General features: G+C 40.4%; 1 protein-coding gene across 1 annotated transcript; it reads left to right on the plus strand.

Annotated features, from left to right (window-relative positions):
• Positions 1-2,913: 2,913 nt before the first annotated feature.
• LOC139640135 (RNA binding protein fox-1 homolog 1-like) lies at positions 2,914-17,589 on the plus strand (the record flags this gene model as incomplete). The annotated part of the gene is made up of 4 exons (XM_071514305.1): positions 2,914-2,970; positions 5,290-5,343; positions 11,663-11,795; positions 17,550-17,589. Coding segments are annotated over exons 1-4 (264 nt in total), but the record flags the coding sequence as incomplete, so codon positions are not given.
• Between the last annotated feature and the right edge of the window lie 6,711 nt (positions 17,590-24,300).

Here is a 24,300-nt window from a genome sequence, read left to right on the forward strand (position 1 = left end):
TCACCAGTCCGATTACTGTATATGTGAAAGACTTTGCTTGTTTTTTTTTTGTTGTTGTTGTTTTTTTTGGTTCTTTTTTTTCCTTTTTCCCTTTTTTTCTTTTTTTCCTTGGTTGACCTCAGCAAAGTGTTAAAAGTGGATATTTTATATTATGCCAGATTAAAGGGTGTCTCCTTGAGTATTATGGGTAGATACATTTTTGTTGAAAAGGGATCAAGGCTTGCTTTGGCTTTTGGTCAAAAATTCCTAAAAGCAAAAAAAAATAATATTTGCTTTTATTTGCACAGAAATAATATTCTTTTCAAAAAATATATACAGTACTGTGCAAAAGTCTTAGGCACCCTAGATATTTTATGTAAATTTCTTAAAGTCTTAGATGTTTATTTGTTTTCTGCATTAGTGTGTCAGTAAACTGCTGTTTATTGTAAATTTTTGATATTCAGCAACTTTTCATTTCATTAGTTTTGAAAGCATCTTCGCTTTATGGATTTCTTTGACATATGCCTAAGACTTTTGCACAGTACTGTATATATATATATATAAAAAAAAAAAAAAATTCTTCCGTAAAGAGTCTTAAATCTGACTTCCCCCAAGGACTTTGTCTGTCCTTGGGGGATTTGAGGACACCTTGACAGCCAGATGCAAGGTCACAGCCAATTTCAATTTGGTAGCCTGACCTTAACTCGATGCAATTTGAATGTCTTGTGTCCACTTAAGAGTAATAGCAGCTAGACTCCACCAGACTTAAAGCATAACTTCGGTCACTTTCGACATGGACCCTATTTTCCGATCATTTTCCATCACACCAATCGATTCTGACCAAAATCTGGTCAATTGCCTCGCTATAGAGATACTGATGTCTCGCTCTCCAATACAGTCCAACTAACACTCCAAAAATCAGCGTGTCTTTTTCAACACGGTTTCAGTTTATCCACGGACAACTTTCACGGCTCATTTTGCATCACTTTACACAGCAGAGGCGCACGAGACATTTCGTTTTCGAGTGGTGAGAGGCAGCGAGAGCAAACAAGGAGGTGCCAAAGCCATGGCCAAAGGAGCTTAAAAACTGGAGGAGTTTAGATGATTTTAATTTACATATTTTTATGACATGCTTTATTACAGAGCCAATCAATGGATTTAAAAAAAGACATGCTTTGGGTGATTTTGTGGTTGATTTTTGGAGTGTCCATTGGCCCTATAGCAGTGATTCTCAACCTTTTTCATACCAAGGACCCCTAATTTAGTCCACATTAGGGCCACGGACCGCCATTTGATTAGATTTTGATATAACAGTTTGAGATAACAGTCATTCTCTAATTGTGTTAACTTCTTGTAAATGAAATAATGGTGAAATTTAGCAATTCATCAACTTGCTGGGGACCCCGTGGAACCCCCTCAAGGACCCCTGGTGGTCCCCGGACCCCAGGTTGAGAACCACTGCCCTATAAGAGCGTCGCGGCAATATATAATTTATAATGAAGCAGCTGACATGACTTTGGTCAGAATCGATTGGTATGATGGAAAAAGACAGGAAAATACGGGATGAGGTCCAGGATCCAGGGTCCAGGGTCCAGGGTCCAGGGCCCAGGGTCCAGGGTCCGGGGTCCAGGTCGAAAATGGCCGGCGCTATGCTTTAATAAAGCTGCTAACTGCTTGTATAGAGAGAGCTGAAAGAGAGAGCTTGTGCAGTGGAATGATTGCGAAGTTTTTTTTTTGGCCACCTGAGTAAGATGCTGCTTATTCCTTTCTCATCCCCCCTACCCACCCCCGCCATCTTTCCCAACGGTAGCTCGTTTAGGGCCCCCTACTCAACACAGTTACCACGGTAACAGTACACAAACAAGTGGGCGGGGCCAAAAAAAGGTTTGGGAATGGTAAGTGTGGGCGAGCGAGCCATTCTGCCAGCATTTCCCTCTCTCTCTCTTCCTCTCTCTTTGGAACGTTTGCCACGCTAAAACTCACGTGACCTTTCTTTTTGAATTGTGGTTGAGTTGATGCTGTATATTTACATACATATATTTTTCTCTTGCGTGTCGGCGTGCGTGTCCATTCACTGAGTGTTCTCCTAGAGCTGCGTGTGCGAGCAATACTGACTGAGATATGAATTCGTTTGCACATCTATCTGAGATTGTTGGAAACCCATTTATTGTTTGATTTTTTCCTTTTATTTTGGAAGACAATGCACCCTGATTTTTGATTTGTCCTTCTGTTAGCCATTGTTTGAAGCTGGAATGATTTGATTGGTTGATTGATGGATTGATTGATTGACTTGGTTGGTTGATTTCATTTGATCTATTTTTTTGTTTTGGTTGTTTGTTTTTTGATCTTAACGATTATTCTTGCAATGAATTAGAGAGGCTCTTGTCCTGAGTGTGAATGCTTTGTGTTGCTTTCTTCACAATGGTTCTTCTCACTCTTGGGGTTGACTGGATGTTGCATAATGCTCCCAACATATTCTCTCCTCCCCTTCCTCCAATGACATTTTCTTTGTCTGTTGTTCCCTCCTCTTCCCCCCTCCCCACCGCATGCACCTCTACATCACAAAATATGAAGCTTTTCATTTTGTCAAGTGCATCTGTTGTTTCTTTTACTTTTGTCCGTATTTGTTGTCGAAATGTCACCGTAAATGGGTACAGCATGCGGAAAATCTTTGTAAGATAGAAAAATATGCAAAGAAAAAATGATTTGCTTTGGATGTGGTTTTTAGTGTTTCTGAATGCAATTTCTAAAACAAAAAATCCAAATGATATGGATGTTTGTCATGACCCTATGTACTGCAGATGTTTTGGAACATTTTCTTTGTTCACAACATTAGGAAAAAATATGCATGCACCTTTACTTTAATCAGTACACCGCTCACTGACTTCCAAGTGTCATAACTCATGGAGTCCTCTCTCTACCTGCTGTAGGTCAACAATGCAACAGCCCGAGTAATGACAAATAAGAAGACCGTCAACCCATATGCAAATGGTAAGGCCAATTCAGTGTTTATCTGTGCTGTTGAAGATGTGAAAGACCTGAAGACCTTCAATAACCCTCATATAAAACCTTATACAGATGATGCCATTGTATAAGTTCCACTGTTTTTACCACAGGCTTGCTGCAGTACATCAACTGCATATTGAGTGCAGCTTCCTTGTTGCAGAGGAATTCTATAGAAACTTCAGATTTTGTTCTTTTTTTCAGCTATTCATTTGACAGACACTGTGTTACAATATAGTATCTGTTCAGTTCTACTTAATATCCAATAAAAAACAAATAGGTTTCAGTGCTAATGAAGGACAGGCGGCCCACTAGATGGGCTTTAAACTGTTTTAGTTCAGGTGGACTGGGATCCAACAGTTCCACCTACAGAGCCGACAAAGACAGAAACCCAACCAACACCAAACCCCCTGTGCAAAAGCTGAATTTTTAGATATTAAATTTGGTATTGTAGTGGAGACAAAAATCTGGTATCGTGACAACACTAATGGCTTCTACTGTAGGCTTTCACAAACTACAACCGATATGCAATACCATTCGTTTGAAAGGACTTTGTTTGTGCTCAGTGTTTGCAACCACTGACAGGGAACAGGAACTTTACCTGCAGTCAGTACTTTGGAAGATTGTCTTTTTGACACTTTTTACGGTCAAAGCTTTTGTGGGCAGGCTAATGTCTGGACCTCTTAGTCCATGCATCAAATCTGTTTTGCCCTGTAGAGGCAGAAAATGGGCTCTAAGGCAGTGGAACATGTACCACGGAGGCCAAAGAGTCTGCGGGTTTTCATTCCAACCAGTCATTAGAACAGCTGATTTCACTCATTTGCATACCTTCAGCCAGAGGTGAGGAACTAATCAGATGGTGTTTTTGGATTTTTGGATGGAATGAAAACCTGCAGACTCTTGGGCTGCCGCATGGTCAGGAAACACTGCTCTAAAAGGCATGGAGTTGGATCAGACCCGGAAGACCTCAGGTAGCAGCAACCCGGTATTATAAACCACACACTTCAGACTTCAAAGATAAGACATAGAGAAGAACAGCAGGTCAATGGCAGGTTTAATTAACTCAATGTGTGTGGGTCTCCAAAGTGAAAAGAAATTTGCGGTCGATCTGCCTAGTGCTTCTGGCCAATGCAGACTAAGAAGGCCCTTCTGATGAAACTAAACAGTTCTAAGTTTGGATGAAATGTACACTAATCACAATATAGATATGAATATGAGCAGTTGATTGACTCATCTGCTGACACGAGAGGAAGATGCTGATATTTTTTGGCTAAGATCATTTATATTGTATCAGTATCAGTGTGTGTCCAGTGCTGAGAATAGTAAAAAATATAGGCTTTGCAGTTACATCATCAAACTCCTAGCATCCACGGCTGGCGGCAATTGCTCAAATAATGTCTTATATATAACAACCAGGGCTGGAAAAAGAGGCATACTTGATACTAGATAGTTGTGGTGTGACTGTAGATTCAGTAAAAGTGAACAGTCTGATTTAAATTTAGGTTACTATGACAGTAGACTGTCTTTAGCCTTACTCCAAAACACTCTGAGTTGTAGCTTGAGAAGAGTTACTTTTTGGCTTTAGCAAGCTAACTAGCCAACAGAATAATTTAGCAAAGCAACTAATGTTATCATGCAACTATTTGCTAATACTAATGCTAGCTACTAGCTATGTAACATTAGCTATTGTGTAGATCAGAAATGTTAAAGGTCCCATATTGTGTAAAACAGGATTTCCCTTGCCTATTTGATTATAAAGGAGTTGGATTACTTCTGCAACTTTGTGGTGTCACAAAGGTTCGCTCATTATCATTTTTGTAAGAAATAATAGACTAACAAAGTGTTTTTTTCAAAGCGGTTGAGCAGTTGTCATTGTTTATTACTGGAGAGTTTTCCCTACCTGTAGCTGCCGGGCCGCGGCGTCTCATGTTTCACTCTTGAAACTCTTAGCCAATCAGAACAGAGGGTCGTTAATATTAATGAGCCTTAAAGACACAGTGACAGAAACAGCCTGGTCTTGGTGAAGCTCAGAGAGATGCTGGAAAATGAATGTGTAAAGAACACAATAGGAGGGTTAATGTGTGTTAACAGAATATTGAACTGGGGAACTTAGGACCCTGGGAACATAGGACATTGGGAACATAGGTCCCTGGGAACATAGGACGCTGGGAACATTGGACCCTGGGAACATAGATACTCTCCCGAAATGTTCCATCTCTTCAGCCTTGTCCTCAACTATAAAACATTATTCTGTGTGCTGTCTGACTCTCTCTGTGCCTCTCTGTCTTGTTGTCTGTCTTTCTTCAGGCTGGAAGTTAAATCCAGTGGTTGGCGCCGTCTACAGTCCAGAATTCTATGCAGGTAGGAGGACATGTCCTTCTCCTATCGTCACCATCGTCCTTGCCGTTATCTGCCTCCTCCTCGTTCCCTTTATTCTGTTTGTCCGCCCCGCTCATTTTCTCCTCTTTTTTTCACCCCCCCCTTCTTAATCTTCTTCACCTCTTCCTGCTCTGCTTCCATTTCTAGTAACATGCAACCATGCAAAGTCTGTTTATAGACCTGAGCACTATGCTGACTCACACAAGAGGCAACAGCGGACTGTCATCTGTGTGCTGCAAACACACACACACACACACACACATCTAGACACTCGGGGAAAGACAGCGCTTTCTGTGTTGACATGCAGAGGAACCCCCCTAGACCTCTCCCGAACCCGCCCTCCCACCACTACCAGCACCCCCCCCCACCCCACCCCCTCCACCCCCACCTGTCATTACCCACGGCCATTACGGTGAAAAATATCCCGATTTTATGATAATAGGAACGAGGACGGATAAAAAAAGAGGCAGAGGAGAAAAAGAGCATAGAAAAATAAAGGACGAGAGAGAAAGAAACCTAATTGTCTCTGCAAGGGCATTAAAAGGGATGAAATATATTTTGTAAATTAAAATCAATATTTTCAATTTCTCCAGACAGTCGTTTGCCTAATTCACCCCCACATTCTTTTAATTACAAAATGGCTCCCTATTGATTCGCTTTTGTCTCACCTTTCAAGCACCCAAAATACCATTAGTGTGTGTGTGTGTGTGTGTGTGTGTGTGTGTGTGTGTGTGTATGTGTGCGTGCGTGCACATGCAAACAGTTGACATGCTTTCCGGGTTTTCGCCTATTAATAATTAGAGTGTCATTAATATGCAATGATTGCAGCCATTTAGGAGAGAGGCCTAGTTTTGTCAATTTAAAACGGTCATTCTCAACTTTTTTCATATCAAGGACCCCTAATTTAGTTCACTTTAGGGCCGCGGAGTCCCATTTGATGACATTTTGTCTCTCTGACCCAAATCTGAGAATATTTGTATTGGTAGATATGATTTTGTCCAGAATCCCATGACTATCTGTATTGTAGGTAGAGAGAAACAGTGAAACTATGATCAAAATAATCATTCTTCTACATTCTCTAATTGTGTTCTTCTTGTACTTCTTGTAAATGAAATAATAGTGAAGTTTAACAGTTCATCAATTTGCTGGGGACCCCCTGGAACCCCCTCAAGGACCCCTGGTGGTCCCCGGACCCCACGTTGAGAACCACTGGCCTAGACTACACTCAGACAGTTTGTTAGCAGATCATCAGCCACAAGACATTGTCGAAAAATTACACCCCATTACCACAGCAGAACCATTCTGAAACTTTTAGACGTCCAGGACAGCAGTTCATTTAAAGCTAGGTTGAAACGGGTAAATGTTACACAACTGAACCACATATAGCATGATTGGGGGAAATGTAAACTAGATGTAGACAGTAATAAATGACACCAGATTAGTCCCTTGTTTACCTGGTTACTCGGGTTAACTGACTGGGTCAATGAGAAACAAGGTTAAAGGATACAGCTGGTGTTTTTAAATACATTTCTTATCATGAACAAATCCTATGAAAATAACAAAATCAACAATGCGTTTGCTCTACTCCCGATACTTTCCGACTTCCCACGTTCCCTTTTTAGCCTTCAACCCGGATGTCATTGGCTCCAATTGTAAGCTAAAAACCTTTAAATACAGCTCACAAAGACATAGTTTACATTTTAAAAATCGCTAACTGTTAACATGAAAAGTCAGGCTGTTGTAGTTATTACCAAATCAAATTCAAATGGAAAGAAATTCTTCATCACGACGGGGACTATTTTCTGTGCTACGGAACTACTTTCCTGAGATCGCAAAGTGTTTACAGCCGGCTTATTAAGTTGTTTGAGGAAAAAAAAATTGGGCATCGGCTACCCTACTATTGCTCACTCAAAGAGGGAGGGAGAATATTCTGTTAACTGGTTTATTCATGGTAACAGGGAGGTATCAAAGGTTCATGAAAACTTATACCTTAACCAGAGTATGGACAACAGCATGGAAACGTAGCCATTGATATTCTGGAGTTGCGCGGCTTCTCATAGTCCCTACTCCTGTAGAAGATGGAAAGTGAACGATGGAGAAAAATTGACACGGGAGAGCAAAAACCAACAGATATGGCGAGAGACCGCTAAAAAGAGAGGAAGATGGATAGAGCGAGAGGCAGAGTGAGGGGGAGGATGAGTAACGACACGTACGTGTTGGAAGCTGATTAAGCGTGTACATTAATTATGTTTCTTTCTTAATACTGAGGGACACACTGTTGGGAGCGGTGATAAAGTAAAGCTACTAATGACATGGCTTTCAAACAGGTAGCATTTGCTGTTCGTGTTAAACAAGTCATCATTTACTGCCAAACAGGACAGGAAGCCAATACTGCAACGCAAATGACATGACTGAGAATAATTAAAAAAGAAAAAGATAGTACATCCCACAAATAAGGTAAATGTGACAGACTACTTAGAACTGTGGTTATAATTGAAGAGTGCATTTATAAAACACTGGTTATCAATTTTGTAATATATATCTTTGCGTGAAGTTGTAGAACTCTAAAATACAGAGGATTCAGCTGCTAAAAGTATTCAGTAGATGTCACTTTTTAAATGGTGGATATGTCATTTTGGAGTGAAATTTTTCAGTTTAATTTGGGTTTACACAAAATATACTACTTAATACAACAACAAATTGACTGGTGATGAACCTGTCCTGAATTGATTGTTATTGATACCATCATACCAAAAGAGTCGGTCTTCCCACTATCATACTAACCTCCATGCTAACACTTTAGCATACACTATGTTGAGTGATAGGAGATCTAGCAGATCTAAGGCTGAATGGTAAGTAATAAATGATATGCGGCTAAGTCTGGCAGTTTTGTGAAGGAGATTGGTTAATTTACTTTCCACAGGACATGAAGGTGGTGAGCGATTGGAGACGTAGGATAAATATGTGGTTGCTCACCTGAAATACTTTAAAAAAAAACAACCTAGCTACATCAGTTATACTGAGTTAATGATGTTTTGTTTTTGTTTTTTAAATTTATGAATATACCGGCCATAAAATTATACCACTAACAACTTTTTGTGAATAAAAAGTCAGTTTTCTGACTTTGGATAATGCTAGTGGCCTACTATCACTCTACATAGTGTATGCAAAAGTGTTACTATGGAGCCTTCTATCACTCTACATAGTGTATGCTAAAGTGTTAGCATGGAGCCTACTATCACTCTACATAGTGTATAGTAAAGTCATGGAGCCTACTATCACTCAACATAGTGTATTGTAAAGTGTTAGCATGGAGCCTACTATCACTCAACATAGTGTATGCTAAAGTGTTAGCTGGAGCCTACTATCACTCAACATAGTTTATGCTGAAGTGTTAGCATGGAGCCTGCTATCACTCAACATAGTGTATGCTAAAGTGTTAGCATGGAGCCTACTATCACTCTACGTAGTGCTAAAGTGTTAACATGGAACCCACTATCACTCAACATAGCATGCTAAAGTGTTAACATGGAGCCTACTATCACTCTACATAGTGTATGCTAAAGTGTTAGCATGGAGCCTACGATCACTCTACATAGTGTATGCTAACCAGAACCAATAATCTACAGGGGTACAGCAGCACACACACAGTACAACTGATCCGCGCTAACAGAAAATTCCGGATTTAGAGTGGGATTAAGACTGTCATAGCTAGAGTGAGAATTATATAATTCACATTTATTAACATTTTCATTTCTTGATATGACAAACTTCTATGAGGACAGACATCCTGGAAATTATAAATGCGGTGGAAAGTGACTGTGAGTGTGGTGTATTGCAGTGAAATTAGCCATTTATGACAGTTTTCTGTGACTCATACGGTATAGTCAGTTGAGTCCAACATGCTCTGCACTACAGCGTGCCAAACACTTTTATTCGTTTCTTCCGTATCGAAAACCCAGCGGAGCGGTGTCGGGAATAGTCTTCTTCGTGCCTTTCGGGGTCTATAGGCCGGCGGGGGCCAAGAATCAAGGTGACAAAAGATGAATAGGAACAATTACCGGCCTCCCCTCTCCCCCTGTCTCTTTGAGAAAATCTTATCCTTTAGCTCAAACCTTCCATTTTTCATCAGGTCAATGAATGATTCACTGTTTCTATTAGCATTTTATTAGATCTCCTTTTTGAAGAGATGTATAATTAGGGTGGGAAATGGCACCTCAATCTCCCTCTCAACCTTCGCTCACCTCCCAGCCCTCAAATTAAGCCTCGTGTCAGTCGTTTTCACCCCCCCACCCCCCCTCCCCATTAAGATTAATGATAAGTTAATAATAATACCACGGCAATCGCTCCGCTCCTCTGTCATTCTCTCTCCCGCTTACCTTTCTCTTCACCTTTCTTTTTCCACAACAGGTTGAAATGGGGAAATACTTCTAGACATCCTCGGAGGAATTCAAACGCAATTCTCAAATACCGGTGTACAGCTCTGCAGGGCGCTTTTAAAATATACAATGCGCTGTTCCCTAAGTGGGAATTGTACATATTTTTTTGTTCTAGACAAGGAGTAGCGCTCAAATCTTTGGGGGATTTTGCAGAGAAACTTTCCCTCATACCGAACACGACATGCATCTCTAAGGCCACGCACACACGCTGCAGCTAAATCCGGTTGTCGCTCCTCATCGGAGTGTTTAATCCTGCGAAGTTCACCCATAGTTCACTTTTGAAGGAGAGTGACAACCACATCCCACGACCGCGCACACTACCAGAGAGATTCAGGTATCGACTCACGGAACTGAGTGGGGATTTGGTTAGTCGGTTCGAGCGACTCTCGCATTCTCGTGAACGCGATACCTCAGGAACGCCTGGAGGGAATGTCTTCAAATTTGGCACAAACGTCCACTTGGACTCAAGGATGAACTGACTAGAATTTGGTGGTCAAAGGTCAAAGGTCAAGGTCACTGTGACCTCACAAAAGACGTTTTTGGCCATAACTCAAGAATTCATACACTAATTATGACAAAATTTCACACAAATGTCCAATAGGATAAAATGATGAAGTGATGACATTTTATATCCAAAAGTTCAAAGGTCAACTTCACTGTGACATCATAATGTTTTGCTTACCACTGTAGCCAAACCATCTTGGGTCATTCTGCAAAAACGGTGGAAGTGCTGTCACTTACCTTTGCAGACACCAAAATCCTTTAAGTTGACCCAATAATCACATTAATTATATATGTATATAATCATTATTTAATATTTATTTATTATTATTGAATGGGTAAGTAATAACTAATCGATGATTAGCTAATTTTCTACTTTGTTTACTAATTAATATGGTATGTACATTATTTAATGATTATGACATGTTAATAAATCAAAACATTTATATGTTGCACTATAACTATGATTGCCTTAGTTAACAATTTTAGCCATTTGTTATTATCCAGGTTAAACACCTTTAAATACTTAAGTATTTGTAAACGACTGACAAATGATTTGATAGGAACCATATCATGTTCAGTTATATTTTCCAGACCACCTATTAACCATTTATTAAGCATTGTAAACATCAGTTGCACATTTATAATAGCTGCCCACATGATGCTTATTTATATTTTACAAATCATTTTTTAGGTATTTAAAAATGATTAATTTGTATAATAGCAAATTACTAATAAATTACTAAGACAATCACAAATCATTTAATTTCTTAAGAGTTATAGTACGACATAAATGTATTGATTTAATGACATGTCTTTAATGAATGATTAATGTACACCATATCATTTACAGTTACTTAGCAAACAATGTAGGAAATTAACTAATAATCAATTTGTTGTTACTTAACCATTCATTAATGAGTAATAAATATGAAATAATGATTACTTCACATGTATCAATATTATATTATAAGTGTTTTTATTTAAACTTAGGTCCTATGGAAATGGCTTGCCTACACTTCTTGCATAATGAGCATTTCTGATTCATCAAGATGACAAAAAATTACCAGAGTTGATTTTCCCTGTAAGCTGCCAGTTTCATGCTTCTGGTGCTTTACTCGGAAAGGGAATACATTACTTCACCATCTGCACACCACACACACACACACACACACACACACACACAATAAGTACTTAATTATGATCAAATCACCTTATCAGTGACTTAATAGTGATCGTTATTATAAAGTGTTACCCATTTTTCCTTGTTTGGTTTTTGTGAAGGTGTGGTTCATTTACTGATCCTGATCTCTCTCTCTCTCTCTCTCTCTCTCTCTCTCTCTCTCTCCCTCTCTCTCCAGTACCAGGTTTTCCCTACCCAGCAGCCAGTGCAGCAGCAGCGTACAGAGGAGCCCACCTACGAGGTCGAGGACGGACCGTCTACAACACGTTCCGGGCGGCCGCCCCGCCTCCCCACATCCCGGCGTACGGAGGGTGAGCGCCCTCTCCTACCCTCTCCATCCCTGTCTCTCTCTCTCTCTCTTTAGCCTCTCCTTTCTTTCTCCTTTTCCAACGGCAAGTCCCCGAATAACGGCGTGCAGAGTCAGCGGAGCGGTGCATGCCGGCCTTGCCTCACGATAATAACGCACTCCCCCCCCACCCCCCACTCCACAGCATGCAGAATCGAACCAACGGGGCATGCTCCGGGACGTGCACCTTTGCACGGACTCATTGGAAATGACTGTCAATTTGGCCTCGGTGCCGTGGTGTTGTCGAGGGAGGGTGCTTTGTTTGGTGGAATGGGAGGTCCTCCATTTTTACCCAGTCGCCAAAACAAGGCACTCCCAGCCCCACCAACGGCCCCCTGGCTGGCCCTCCATGGTTGGATGCTCCGGAGACAAGCCGAGGATAGCCGTGTATTGTGGGCAGTCAAATCTGATTGTCATTATTCTGTTGGTTTCTTTGATTTATTTCGTTTCCGACTGCAAGCGAATGGTGACTAAGGAGGCTGGTTGGAAGTTCATTAAGGCCATGATCAGATAGGAGGCTTTTTTTTAGTAGAAGTAGTATTTTATTCAGTCATCACACAGAATACAATAAGTATAAACAATATAATATACAATCTAATATACAATAAGTATAAGCAGTCTAGACTAGGGCTGCAACTAGCGATTATTTTCATTGTCGATTAATCTGTCGATTATTTTCTTGATTAATCGATAAGTTGTTTGGTCTATAAAATGTCAGAAAATGGTGAAAAATGTGGATCAGTGTTTCCCAAAGCCCAAGATGACGTCCTCAAATGTCTTGTTTTGTCCACAACCCAAAGATATTCAGTTTACTGTCATAGAGGAGGAAAGAAACCAGAAAATATTCACATTTAAGAAGCTGGAATCAGAGAATTTTGATTTATTTTTCTTAAAAAATTACTCAAACCGATTAATCGATTATCAAAATAGTTGGCGATTAATTGAATAGTTGACAACTAATCGATTAATCGTTGCATCTCTAGTCTAGACAGTATAAACAAAATCAACAATCTATGTATTAAGTAGTGACTGAAAAGCCACAGGCAGAAGCATAATGTTTATATATGCCTATCCTACATTCTTATCAATTTAAGCTACCCTCCAGAAATAAAAAATAATAGTAAAATAAAAAATCAGTCAAACTTGTAACCCTCAAAAATAGCTTTAAAAAACATTCTTTTGAAAACCAAAAGCGAGTTACACATTCTTAAATTGATATTAGCATTGTTCCATAATTTAACCCCAACAATAGAAATACATCTCCTTTTAATCCCTTTTTTAGCTTTTTGTACGGTAAACTTACAAACATCTCAAATCATATTTGCACTCCTGCATTGAAAAAAACCTTTGTACACAGTCTGGGAGTGACTTTGTTTTAGCCCTGAACATTATTTGCATTATTTTATAATATACCAAATCCTTAAATTTCATAGCATGGGATTTTATAAACAGTGGATTAGTGTGATCATAATAACCAGCCTTATTGATAATACGTATGGCTCCTGCTCTGTTTGCTGTTGAAGAAGGTGGGTGAGGAGCCCATTCTGAAACAGAGGATGTGGGTGCATGATGCCCACCTAAGAAGAACAGAGCACCCACAGCTGTATCATCTTGTCCAAGAGCCCTGTATAGATAGTGCCTGTTCCAAGGTTGTTTTTTTTTGCCATGATGTAGCTAAAGTTGAGACAAAACACACCGCATACAAACCACCTGACTCATAGTTTGAAGGAGACCATTACCTATAGAGAGCCTAAGTCCCTCCCCTTCCGGTGGACCACCATGGGACCTTATTTTGGAAAATATATGTACGGTAGTCAACGGCGAGAGATAAATAATTGTTTTATCCTGTTTGAATTGTGCCATGAATTACACATATGATTTAGTTTTGTCAATTTAAAACAGTGATTCTCAACCTTTTTCATATCAAGGACCCCTAATTTAGTCCACATTAGAGCCACGGACCCCCATTTGATGAGATTTTGCCTCTCGGACCCAAATCTGAGAATATTTTTATTGTTAAATATGATTTTGTTCCATCACTATCTGTATTGTAGGTAGAGAGATAACAGTGAAACTATGATCAAAACAGTCATTCTTCTACATTCTCTAATTGTGTTAACTTCTTGTAAATGAAGTAATGGTGAAATTTAACACTTAAATCAATTTGCTGGGGACCCCCTGGAACCCCCTCAAGGACCCCTGGTGGTCCCCGGACCCCACGTTGAGAACCACTGATTTAAAAGCTAATTTTGCAAGTCAAGAAAGTGGCAGTTTGTCGTAAAACGGTAAAGTAACGTTTAGTTTTGTGTGAAGCCGCTCAGTGAACTACATCTCTCGTCTCGCACAATATACGTCACCGACACCAACATGGAAGGAAACATAGGAAACACACAGGCACGGCGTTAACGTTAGCCCCCACTGTACTAAAACTATCCTAAAGCAATTAAAATCCATTCTTACTGTCTACCTTCCAGGTTGTGTATAATACTACTGCTATCTGAGAGGGACTGAGCTTCAGCGGCTCTGGGTAGCTTGTGGAGAGAGGAAGTTCTGATGTCACTTACGCCACTTTTGGGTGTGTAGTCTTTCTAATTACGGAGTCTTATACTTCAACAGTTTTACGAGAAACTGCGACTTTCCTGACTTGCAAAATTATCTTTTAAATTGAGAAAACATCATATGTGTAATTCATGGCACAATTCAAACGGGATCAAACAATTATTTGTCTCTCGCCGTTGACTACCGTACATATTTTTTTCCGAAATAAGGTCCCATGGTGGTCCACCGGAAGGGGAGGGACTTAGGCTCTCTATGTGATCACGAATGGATGATTGAAATGCATGCGCCCTGTAACAACGCATTATGTAATAACACCGCATTATGTAACAACTTCACAAAATGTAATAAATTTTCACTTCATTATGTAATAACACCGCATTATGTAACAACTCGACAAAATGTAATAAATTTTCACTTCATTATGTAATAACACCCGCATTTTGTAATACACAGCCTGAACGCAATATGTAATACATTTCCCCGCATTTTGTAATAAATTATTACATATTGCGGTGGTTATTACAAAATACGAGAGTTGCACATTTTTTTTGTGAAAAAGGAATTATACGGTGCATTATGTAATAACCAACCAAAATGGATGTCTTCATTCATAAAAATCGTTGTAACATTATAACAACAATGTTTATTTTATGCATTCTAGCACGAATCATGCTGACTCAAAATTCATTTTAAAAAGATACTATTAGTTCAGTAGATTAGTATCTTTCATTGGTCAAAACTACATTAAGTGTCACTGTATTCCTTAGTTTAAGAGAAACTGTACTTGAGGGTTCATAGAGACATAGAAACTGCACGACACTGAGTGTTATACTGACACAAACATCTAAGTACTGGTTGTTATTACATAATGACGTGAAAATTTATTACATTTTCTCGTGTTATTACATAATACGGTGTTATTACATAATGCGTTGTTACACGCCCTCCCACTAACAATACTGCCGCTAAGAGCCTCACCAGCACCCTAGGAACCCGTCACACAGGGACAGGAAGACAGGTGTTTGGGCGAACACTTGGGCATTGTCTTGACAGAGAGATATGCAGCCGAGATTGTAGTTTCATTACACACACTGCTTAATTGCCCTGGCGGTGGTCATACGGTGAATTATTAATGCGGTCTATGATGTATTTTTATTAGAAATGTCCGTCTCGGGGGGGGTGATGTGCAAATGAAATCCTGTGCCAGAGCTAGGAAAGGAGGCTTGGTGTGTGCATGTGTGTGTGTGTGTGTGTGTATATATATTGATACAATTTATTTTCCTATTTCTCTGGGAACCTGACATGACAACCTATCAATAAGCCGATATGTGCAATCATCAGCCCGATGTGGACGGTATGTAGCCGGGCTGCGGTCACATAGAACACATTTTAATGACTGAGACGGGGGAGGACAACACTCCCCGGGCCACCTTGACATTTGAGATGCTATTGATTATCAAAGATAGCACAAATGCTCTTAAAGCAGTCTAATTGCCAGTGAAATTGGAAGCTTGTGGCCGACGTGGAGTCTCTGGGCTCTCTGAGGAGCTCTTAACGTTAAATGCAGCTCTGTCACAATGCGGCACTGACACTATAGTATTGGCCTTTTATTGGAAGCCAGATGAGGACTGCTCTTTTACACACATGCTTTCTCACACACACACACACATACACACTGTAATCTCGCCGCTTTTGTCTCGGTCATATAGCGCTTTCTTATCACGGGACAGAGATAGCATCACAGAACAGGAGACACGAGAATGGAAAGGCAGAGGTAGTAATGAGCTCATGATGAGGGTGTCAGTGTGCCCGCATTGTTTCAATCGTAGTGCTACACCTAATCCACAAGAGTGGGCGTAAAGGTGAGGGACCACAGGTGAACACAGTGATTTTTGGCTGGATTGATCAATTTTGAGATGTTATCATCCTTTGCTTCTAGAGCTACTGTAGTTTCATAGGTAACACTTTACAATAAGGGTCGCTAAGTTTTTTTAATTAACAGCTAACTAATGTGTCTGGTAATCATTTACTAATAGTGTTCATGTTAACTAAGGTATTAATTTATACCTCATTTAATTGTCATCTTTATAAACTATTAAATAATGTATAAATTAATACCTTAGTTAACATGAACACCATTAGTAAATTTCACATTAGTTAACTGTTAATTAAGGGTTAGTTAATGCTTATTAAGCGTTGACTAACCCTTATTAAGCATTAACTAACCCTTAACTTAGTGACCCTTATTGTAAAGTGTTACCGTTTCATAAAATATACAATCATCAGTAACCACTGGAAATAGTTGATTTGTACGTTTTTTTTTACCACCTGCATTAAGTACACCAAGCATAAAATTAGCTACAAAAATGTTTAACATACATTTTCTCAAAATGACATTTCCCCCGGATGCAACTTGTAGATATGGCCGCCAAATTTGCGATGCTGCTTCTGAACAAAAATAGCTAGTAATTTACACATGCTTTCTTGATATCTTTTGTCATCTCTCCTTTATGGGGTCTTTTACATAAAAACAGTAAAAAAAAATTGACAGTTTTCAAAAAAAAATTGTAAATATTTTTTTTGTTTTAGTTTAGTCAGGACAAAAAGTTCTGATTGATATGCAAAATTGCACGTTTTTAGCAAATATTAGATCATTTAAATACGTTAATAACAAAATAAATGAAAGCCATGATACAAAAAGTGTTTGTATTTGTGTTTTTCAACATATGATCAAAGGAAATTTTCACCTGTAGTGCCTTGCCTTAAGTCATCATGCTACTGCACGCACTGAACATTGCATGCTTAGAAGTAGTTGTTTAGATAAAAAACACTTTGTTGTGCTCTAATTTTGCTGATTTGACTCTTAGCTAAAGAATTCCTCCTAACCCTAGCCTAGCGAGAGAGCTTTTTGGACCTCCCCAGCCTCCTTACCCAGCCCCTAGAGAGCGGAGAAGGCGGGTGCTTGCAGTACTTCCCCCTTTGGCTCCGCCCCTCTTGTGTCTGGTGTGTTTTTTTGGACTGAATGAACCTCTCTCTGCGGAGACAGGGCTTGGTAGTTAGCCCAGTGCCTGCATGTCAACATGCACTAATATGGATGTTTTTGTTTTATTGTGTGTTTGTTTGTCTGTTTGTTTGTTGTTTGTGTTTGCATCCTCTGCAGTGTTGTTTACCAGGATGGATTTTATGGTGCAGATATTTATGTAAGTATTAATTACTGGTATGACGTTGCATGCTGCGCCGCCAACCCTGTGGTCTGTACCTTGTCGCTACATGCAACCCCCAGCCCTTCATCTTCATACATGGTTTCAGCTTCAGAGTGGGGAGGGGCCACATCACAGCTTAGATTTAGCTTCAAGGCCCCCGACAACTAAGAGGTAGAGTTTAAGAAATATTAGCAGGCACTGTGTCTCATGCACACTATGTGCAAGGGCAGAAAGAGCTGCACTCTTACCAATATGCAAATACAACAAGGTGCAAAAAGTATAGAGAAGGGAAATACTCACACACGTAACAACCAACAGAGAGATAAAAAAAAAAAAAGATGCTGAGAATTTTTAAGTGAAAAAAATGATTTTAATACCAGTGTGCCAAAAGTAAAGGGGTAACACTTTACAATAAGGGTCACTAAGTTAAGGGTTAGTTAACAGTTAACTAATGTGTCTGGTAATAATTTACTAATGGTGTTCATGTTAACTAAGGTATTAATTTATACATTATTTAATAGTCATCTTAATAAACTATTAAATGTATAAATTAATGCCTTAGTTAACATGAACACCATTAGTAAATAAAACATTAGTTAACTGTTAATTAAAGGTTAGTTCATGCTTATTAAGCATTATGTAACCCTTAACTTAGTGACCCTTATTGTAAAGTGTTACCTAATGAAAAGCATACTATAATCAAACAAAATGAACATAAAAAATGGACAGCGCAAGTTTATGAAATGTTTTAACCATAACCATTTTGTATTGCTAGCACCTCCTAATGACTGCATGTTAGCACATGCTTGGTGAACAGCAGACACACACACACATACACACACACACACACACATACACCGGGTCGAGCCTCCAGTGAGCTGCAGACTAATGGCGCAGGGTGACTAATGTGTGTGTGGAGGTGGCGGGATAGCTCCCATAACACTCGCCCCCCCCCTCGCTTCACCATTAGCCCCCGTGCCCCCAGCTCCCGCGATTGATCGCCACGCCGCGATAAGATCATTTAATATTCATTAGCGGGGGGGGGATCAAGGGTGCCTGACGCTGTATTTGTGTTTATTACAAAGCGTCGTTTGCGGGGCGTGGATTCGGGTCAATTCAGTCCAAATGGCAGATGAGATACGTTTTTTTGGGGAAAAAAATGGAGCTTGGCCACGGGGATCGATGCTATGGAAAATGCTTGACACAAAAAAACAAAGACGTGGGGGGGGGGGGGGAGTAGATTAAACCGGAGAGAGAGAGAGCGAGAGAGTGCGGTCGGGGGGCCATCGTTGAGGATTCTGCCGCCGTCCCATTAGTTGGAACGGAGGCGGCATCGGTATGGCCCCCCCCCCCCCCGCCCCCGCAGCCTCGGGGAACACACACACATATGAAGGAGCATTACCAAACACACTCGGAAAGGCAGGAAGACGGATGGATAGACAGACGGGGAAGAGGGGAGTTCAGCCCCGGAGAGGAGAGAGAGAGAGAGAGAGGACTCTCTTGTCTCTCTTGCTTTCCCTCAGTGAATTCCAGCCGGCATGATGGATAGGGACATTTTATCCCCTGGGTGGGATCGCGAGTGTGTGTGTGTGTGCGAGTTCATGTGTGGTGGCCAAGCCTTGACCGGGGGGGTGGGGGGGTGGTCACATATATGCTCAAGACATTCACACACACACACACACACTGCCGTAGGCCCGCCGTTAGTCACTCAGTCAGGAGTGACAAGCCCACGGTGGACGGTGACTAACGCGGGGCGACCTGTTCATCTTCCTGCCACGGCCCCCCCATCATCATCGCAACGCTCCTAAGTATCACTTACTCCTCGCCAGTGGTTTCTAATGGTAATAATACATCGCTCATGTCAGGACAGACGCACGCTGTCTTCGTGGTCGTTGTCGTGGTGGAAGAGCTCAGAGGGGGTTTTTAAAGGTGAAATGATGTGAGAAAAGAGGGGAGTGCCGGGAGCCGTCGGCCGAGGGTGAGAGAAAAGACAAACGACTCGTGTTTTATGATCAATTAGACCCCCCCCCCGGCGGTTCGGGGACCCGAGGACCGCCGAGGACCGAGAGTCGATGCGACGAAAACCAGAGAGGAGGCGCTAACATGTGAAATCTGGTTCGGTTGCAGTGAAAACCTGCAGAGCCCCGGGCCTTGATGCCACATGGTTGAGAATTCAGTGAATTAGACCAACGCTGGTAGATTGGAGTTTTGGGTATAGGTGCAATCTCGGAACCCATCGTCTATCGGTCTGACGACGATTAGACTCTGGGGGCGACGGCCAATATTTCGGGGTTTCCGGTGGAGCCAGCGGACATCCGGGCCGGTCGTAGACGTCGTCTCTCAACTCCGACTCCATTCCCGCGTCTCAAGTTGCTAATCGGACTGTAAACAATGGAAGAGGAAGAGGAAGTCTTGGCCCGGATGTCCGCTGGCTACACCGGAAACCCCGAAATATTGGCCGTCGCCCCCGGAGTCTAATCGTCGTCAGACCGATAGACGATGGGTTCCGAGATTGGGTATAGGGAGCCGAAGTGGAAGTTAACCAAGACTGCCCACTGGTTTACTATCAGCTAGGTCGCTACAGTGATTTTCAATAAATACAGTTATCATGAAATGGCCTCTCTTCACTAGTCGCGTTTCCATCAAGCCAGTTTATGCGAAAATTTTATTTCTGAATGGGAATAAGCTTAATGGAAACACCACATTTCATCACATCTTAAATCCGTTAATATCGGCAAAAAGTTTTTACGTTCGCTTGAGGTGGATTTGTTTGTTTGTTCTCCTGTGGTAAGAAACTCTTGGAAAGCTCTCATCATTATGATCTTGTCTCACCCCACACACACACAAACCTACTTATTTGCTTAAAAGCCATTAATGGAAACACACCAGATTTGCATTTTAAGATTGTCAACTGTTCAAAAGTTCGCTTAGGACTTACGCAAAACCTGAATAGAAACATAGCTACTGTAAGGAGTGTTCCAAAATATTGCCTGTTTTTTTCTGGTGGGTGACAGTGTACACTAACCAAAGACCATAACTACCGCTGGCTATAAAGTCTTCATGGCGCAACGTTAAACACTAGGAGTCCAAATGTACGATTGTCACCGACGTGTCCGTTTTGAATGGAAAGTTCGTCAAAAGAGGCAGAAATAATCTCCCTGGTAGAGTTAAATCTCAATAGGTGGAGCCAAAGCACCACACTTTTCCGGAGTGCAAGTCAGCGAACTGGGAAACTTGAATGTCCTCTGGTCAAAATATGAATAAGAAATGGTCAAAATAAGAATAAAAAATATACGTGGCAATGACTTCTTTTTTCATTCATTCGTGACCATGACATGGAAGAGCAGCTCCGCTCCCTGAGAAATGTTTCCAGTCCTAAAACTCTAATCCGCCTAACGCTGTCCTCGCCCAGCCAGGACCTGGCTGGCTGACACACCACGGGATCCTCTGTCAGAATAAACATCATATAGACATATAGGCGCTATGATGATATATTGCCAAAAAACATAATTACTTCGTTCATTCAATTATTCAATATTTTTTTTTACTTCAGATATTCAGATAGAAGACTGCAGTAAATACAGCCCCTGGCTAAAAGAGAGTCTGTAGGCCAGTGGTTCTCAACGTGGGGTCCACCAGGGGTCCTTGAGTGGGTTCCAGGGGGTCCCAAATGATGAATTGTTAAACTTCAGCATTATTTCATTTACAAGACATTCACACAATTAGAGAATGTAGAAGAATGACTGTTTTGATCATAGTTTCACTGTTATCTCTCTACCTACAATACAGATAGTCATGGAATTCTGGACAAAAACATCTGACAAAAAAACATATTCTCAGATTCAAGTCCAAGAGACAAAATCTCATCAAATGGGGGTCCGTTGCCCTAATAAGGACTAAATTAGGGATCCTTGATATGAAAAAGGTTGAGAATCACTGCTGTAGGCTACAGCTGAGTGCAGGCTGAAGGACAACTTGCTAACACAAGATCATAATCATCATGTCCCACCAGGGCTAGAAGGGAGTGTGGGGTCAATATTTGTTTGCATAAAACAAAACAGATCAATAGAAAGAGAAGGGCCCTTCGCATTGACTTGTTTAGGTTTAGATGGGCAATCAGCTTCCCTTTTTATCAATGGTCCATTGAGTGATGCTCTTGAGTTGATACATCTGGGGAAACAAGTAGTTCCTTGGCTAACAGCAATGCACTAACACATATTTCGGTAACACTTTACAATAAGAGTCACTAAGTTAAGGGTTAGTTAATGGTTAATAAGCATTAACTAACCCTTAATTAACAGTTAACTAATGTGTAATTTACTAATGGTGTTCATGTTAACTAAGGTATTAATTTATACATTATTTAATAGTTTATAAAGATGACTATTAAATAATGTATAAATTAATACCTTAGTTAACATGAACACCATTAGTAAATGATTACCAGACACATTAGTTAACTGTTAATTAAGGGTTAGTTAATGCTTATTAAGCATTAGCATTAGTTACCCTTATTGTAAAGTGTTACCCATATTGCTTTTACAGTGTTCTGAAAAAAGCAACACTCAATGGCTCTCCCAGGTTGATGCTTACTGCTGTGTGTCTATGTGGTGAAACTGCATGCCCAGCCTGCTTTCTTTTGCTTTTTTTTTTTTTTTTTTTTCTTACATTTTTGGATTGCCAAGACCCTGTGGTTTGTTTGAACATGGAAGTCTCGCTGTGCTCACAGTCTGATCATTGCTGCATCGCTGCACTCTGGCCGATCTTGTGTGTGTGAGTGTGTGTGTGTGTGTGTGCGCGTGCGTGCAGTGCTTAATTTGTAATGGTGACGTCCTGAACCACTGGGAGGGGACTGATCTGGCGGGTCCGGAGGGGGCGCGGGGTTCATGGAGCGCATTAGATGATGCTATGAATACTGTCACGCAATATACAGCACTGTCAGCACTACAATGTGGGTTTTCTGTTAGCCTGCTGCACATATAATAATAATCATAATCATAATAAAAACCTGTCACAATTAAATAAGTACAATAAAAAACAAACAGATTTAGTTTAGAAGACTTCCATCGGCATGCCTATTATTCCCTCCTGATGACACAGATGTGTACGGAAGCGTAATGCATTCACTTGAGAAAAAAAAAAAAAAATGCCCTGTTTTTCTGAATTAACGAGATAATTATCTCAGAATTCTGAGAAAAGTTTTCATGAAAAAAAAAAAATTCTGCTCTGTTTTTCTGAATTAATGAGATATCTCAAAATCCCAATGTTTCAAACCAAAAGCAAAATAAAACTGGATTAAACTAAACAGGCGGGACATGGTTGCTCCCATGAAATACAATACAATACAATACAATACAATACAATACAATATACTATATAATATTGACTTTATTGTATTGAAATAGAGCTCTCAAGTAGGAATCAGAGCTTCTCTTGGGATTTTGAGATATCTCATTAATTCAGAAAAACAGAGTAGAATTATTTTTTTTCCAAGAAAATTTTTCTCAGAATTCTGAGATAATTATCTTGTTAATTCAGAAAAACAGGGCAATTTTTTTTTTTCTCAAGTGAATGCATTACGCTTCCATAGATGTGTTCATGAATCCAAGTGTAATGGTTGTAAGAGTGCTTAGTCAAGGTCCTATTGGCATCCAGCTTCATTTTAGTCTTCGTTTGGTCAGATGGATTATTAATTATTGTCTCTATTAACGCATACTCGTTCACTGTGACAAAAATGTTAAATGCTCCTATCCGTGCCTTAGTCTGAATTTCACCTCCACAAACATCTCAGTCAGTGGTAGGGCTGAACAATTAATCGAAATCGCAATATGGCCTACTGCAATTTTCAAATCGCAGGAGGCGCAATATTTGTTAAAGGTGAAATGTGTCAAAATAGCATTTTAAAGTAAATATTGTGGTGCTGCAGAGATGTCCTGGCCTACACATCATATTCTACAGACTTAAGAAAACATCTTTGTTTGGTACAGATCCCCGCAAAAATCACACCATAATCATTTTAATACATTTTTCAATGAAAATGAGAATAATGATGTAAAAATGATCATTCCCTCTAATATCGCAAATCATATCGCAATTGCAATATCAGTCAAAATAATCGCAATTAGATATTTTTTCAAAATCGCTCAGCCCTAGTCAGTGGTACTAGTGCTGTACCATTTGACACAAATTAAGCCCTGTGTGTGTGGGTGTGTGTGTGGGTGGAGGTATCTGTACATGCATATGTATGTGCGCACGTGTTTGTGCTGCGCCTGCTTCCAGTAATTGAACAGCTGATGGCAAACAACCATTACACACATTTGGGATTCATGTTCTCACACCATCCCCCATCACCAGTGTAACAGGAATGTGGGCACAGTTCCCTTGTGTTCCGATAATAGAAATATACAAAGTATCTTAAACATCAGAATCAAAAACGTGTTTTCTAGGTTACATAAATTGCTGGTGTATCTATCACATAGTGTCAATGTCTGGCATTCAGTACTGTAGAAAAATGGCTTTGGAAAAGGGTTTGAGTGTAAATAACTGAATTTACCATCTTTATTCTTATGTGTGTGTCCCTGCATGTGTGTGTGTGTGTGTGTGTGTGTGTGTGTGTCCAGGGTGGTTACGCTGCCTACAGATATGCCCAGCCTACTGCTGCCACAGCTGCTGCATACAGTGACAGGTAAGCTAGATGCCATCGCTGAC

The sequence above is a fragment of the Centroberyx affinis genome, unplaced genomic scaffold, assembly GCF_046629955.1.
Source record: "Centroberyx affinis isolate AG114_WGS23_722 - 3 ecotype Tasmania unplaced genomic scaffold, CSIRO-AGI_Caff_v1 ptg008427l_1, whole genome shotgun sequence".
NCBI lineage: Eukaryota > Metazoa > Chordata > Actinopteri > Beryciformes > Berycidae > Centroberyx > Centroberyx affinis.